At 37.2% G+C, this 2,295-nt stretch overlaps 1 protein-coding gene across 4 annotated transcripts in view; it reads right to left on the bottom strand.

Annotated features, from left to right (window-relative positions):
* Positions 1-578: 578 nt before the first annotated feature.
* Positions 579-2,295, bottom strand: part of LOC127446382 (protein Jade-3-like) — a 22,159-nt gene continuing 20,442 nt past the window's right edge. For 3 of the 4 annotated variants that reach the window (XM_051707289.1, XM_051707286.1, XM_051707288.1), the window contains one exon: positions 579-2,295. This exon is cut by the window's right edge and continues 336 nt beyond it. In XM_051707289.1, the coding sequence (XP_051563249.1) occupies positions 1,778-2,295 (518 nt within the window). In that variant the 3' untranslated portion in view covers positions 579-1,777. The other variant, XM_051707290.1, reaches the window with a different exon arrangement.

Genomic DNA, 2,295 nt, shown 5'->3' with positions numbered 1-2,295 from the left:
CACATTTCTGCCTTTAAACCTCCCCAAAATTGGCCCCATTACCTTCCATTGTAAATGCCTCACTGTAACCTCGATTTTTGCTTTTATTAGAGAAAAATAGTGATGCACTGAAATAATTTTTTGTGGTAAACAACATTAAGCCACAAATGATGTTGGCTGAGCTTAACTTGTATTGAACCCAGAATGTTCCTTGATTTTTAAAAGTATATCTATTGCTTTAATATTTAAAACCTATCAAACTTCTGTGAAATGTTTTGCTTGTGTTCTTGGGCTATCTTTGTTTAAAATAGAGATTTTATTGTCTAAATATATGGCATTTTTAAAAAATAAAATAAAAGCACATCCAATGCATATAAACTGTATTGTTATTCATTACCATATGTAAAACAGGAGTTCTATTGTTTAGTACTGCAAATATATGTTTCAGAAGTACAAAATAACCTTTCCCCCCCAACGTCAATCATGATTTTATCATAGTTTTTCTTTTTTTAATAGTGTATTAATCTCTTATTTGGCCTGACATGTGTTCAACAGATCCAATCCATATTCAATGGAAATAGTTTATTGTTAGAATAATAACATTGCTTTTGTACCTCTTTGTAAATTTTTTAAAGCATAATTCCTAAGCAAAACAGTGATCTGATGACAGAAATATCGGTATTGTCCTAATTTTTTTGTAAAAATCTGCAGACCAAAAATGTTCATATCAGTGCATCCCTAATTTTTAGTGTGGCTTAAATATCTAAATACATACTGAAGTAAACACTATGTAAAAAAACTTTCAATTTATTTTAAGAGCCCAGCTAATTGTCCAGATTACCAAAATAAATTTACATTTTTTTTTCTAGAGCTAAAATACTGCACTACTTCTCATGCATGTAAAATTCCATGATCTTTTATTACAGGCCCAATAGGCCATTTCTCATGGCCTTACATAAAACATAACCTGACAAGGGATAGCCAAATTGATCAAGCGAAAAACAATTAAAAAAATCATCTATAATGAAAAGTGCCGTTCTACATTTAAAAAAAATAAGGGTTTAACTGACATTTTCTGTTATTTCAAGACAATGATGGAAGACCATTTCAGGTTGCACACACACTTTCTCAACAGAGAGAGCAAATCAGACAGCAAGCATCCCATTTCTAACATTACAAAAAAAAAGGTGGAAACAACAAAGAAAGAGAGACAAAGACAGAGGCATGGAGAGTGAGAAACAGGACAGAGAAAACAGTCTGTTCTTTCAGATGGCCAAACAAATCCTCAGAACAACCAAGCATTTGTCACTTCTGAGTTCTTAAGTCTTTATTTATTTGCAAAACCATATCAGTAAGAAAGTATGATAATGTTTCAGTACGTGGAAACAATCTGAACAATGTGTTCCACATCTTAACACAAACTACTATGTACAGTCTAACAAAAGAGGTTCTTTTTTGATCATTATGTACAGAAACATGGCTTCAAGGCCCATAAAACCTACTGTACATGACACATGGTGTGCTCTCACTTACTGAGTCCATTTAATGCAGAAATACTATGGTTCAGAGCTGGTAGAGAGACACAGTGATGCCAATCCAACAGACAGACCCATTACAAAAATAGGGGAGAATATTTTTGGCACGCCATACTAAAAACCATCACGTGAACATCAACAGAGGACAGCAAAAAAATCTTCTGTCTGAGGGCAAGTCTGGCACTTATGACAACCGCTGGAGGGTTTACGGTAATTTGTGGCAGTGGGTTTGAGATTTTTTTTTTAATGCCTTTGAAAGACTGTCACCTTTTCACTGATGTCCTAGAGCTTAATGACAGTTTTGCTCGAGTCGCTGACTTGAGATAGTCCTCAGCGGGAGTTCTCTGGTTTTGCCTCCTACTTCCCTGCCGGCTCTTCCCCTTAGCCTCAGGCTCAGAGTCACTGAGCTCCACGTCTGGGCAGTAACCATCGCTGTCTTGGTATGCTCTGCTGCCACCTAGTGGCCGTTCATTGGAAACCGGTTTGGGGAATCCAGAGGACTTGCGTGCATTCTTCTCAAAGGCCCGTAGATCCTCAGTTCGTACTAAACTGACAGTTGCTTCTTTGAGGGATCTACTGAAGTGCTCAAGGGAAGTTTTGTAGAATCCACCTACTTGACCTTTCCCTGAAATCTCGGTTCGTGTTTCTTGCCCAGTAGGTGTCTGGCTGGAAGTGTATCTTTGAAGCACAGGCTTCTCTATAATTCCGTTGGCTTTCAGTTGGCGTGTTTTATCCGGTTCGGCTTTGCCCTTTCCATTGGATGATTGACCATGGAGGGCAG

This window comes from Myxocyprinus asiaticus, chromosome 9, assembly GCF_019703515.2.
Source record: "Myxocyprinus asiaticus isolate MX2 ecotype Aquarium Trade chromosome 9, UBuf_Myxa_2, whole genome shotgun sequence".
In the NCBI taxonomy this organism is placed as follows: Eukaryota; Metazoa; Chordata; class Actinopteri; order Cypriniformes; family Catostomidae; genus Myxocyprinus; species Myxocyprinus asiaticus.
This window is presented reverse-complemented; position numbering and strand designations above follow the sequence as displayed.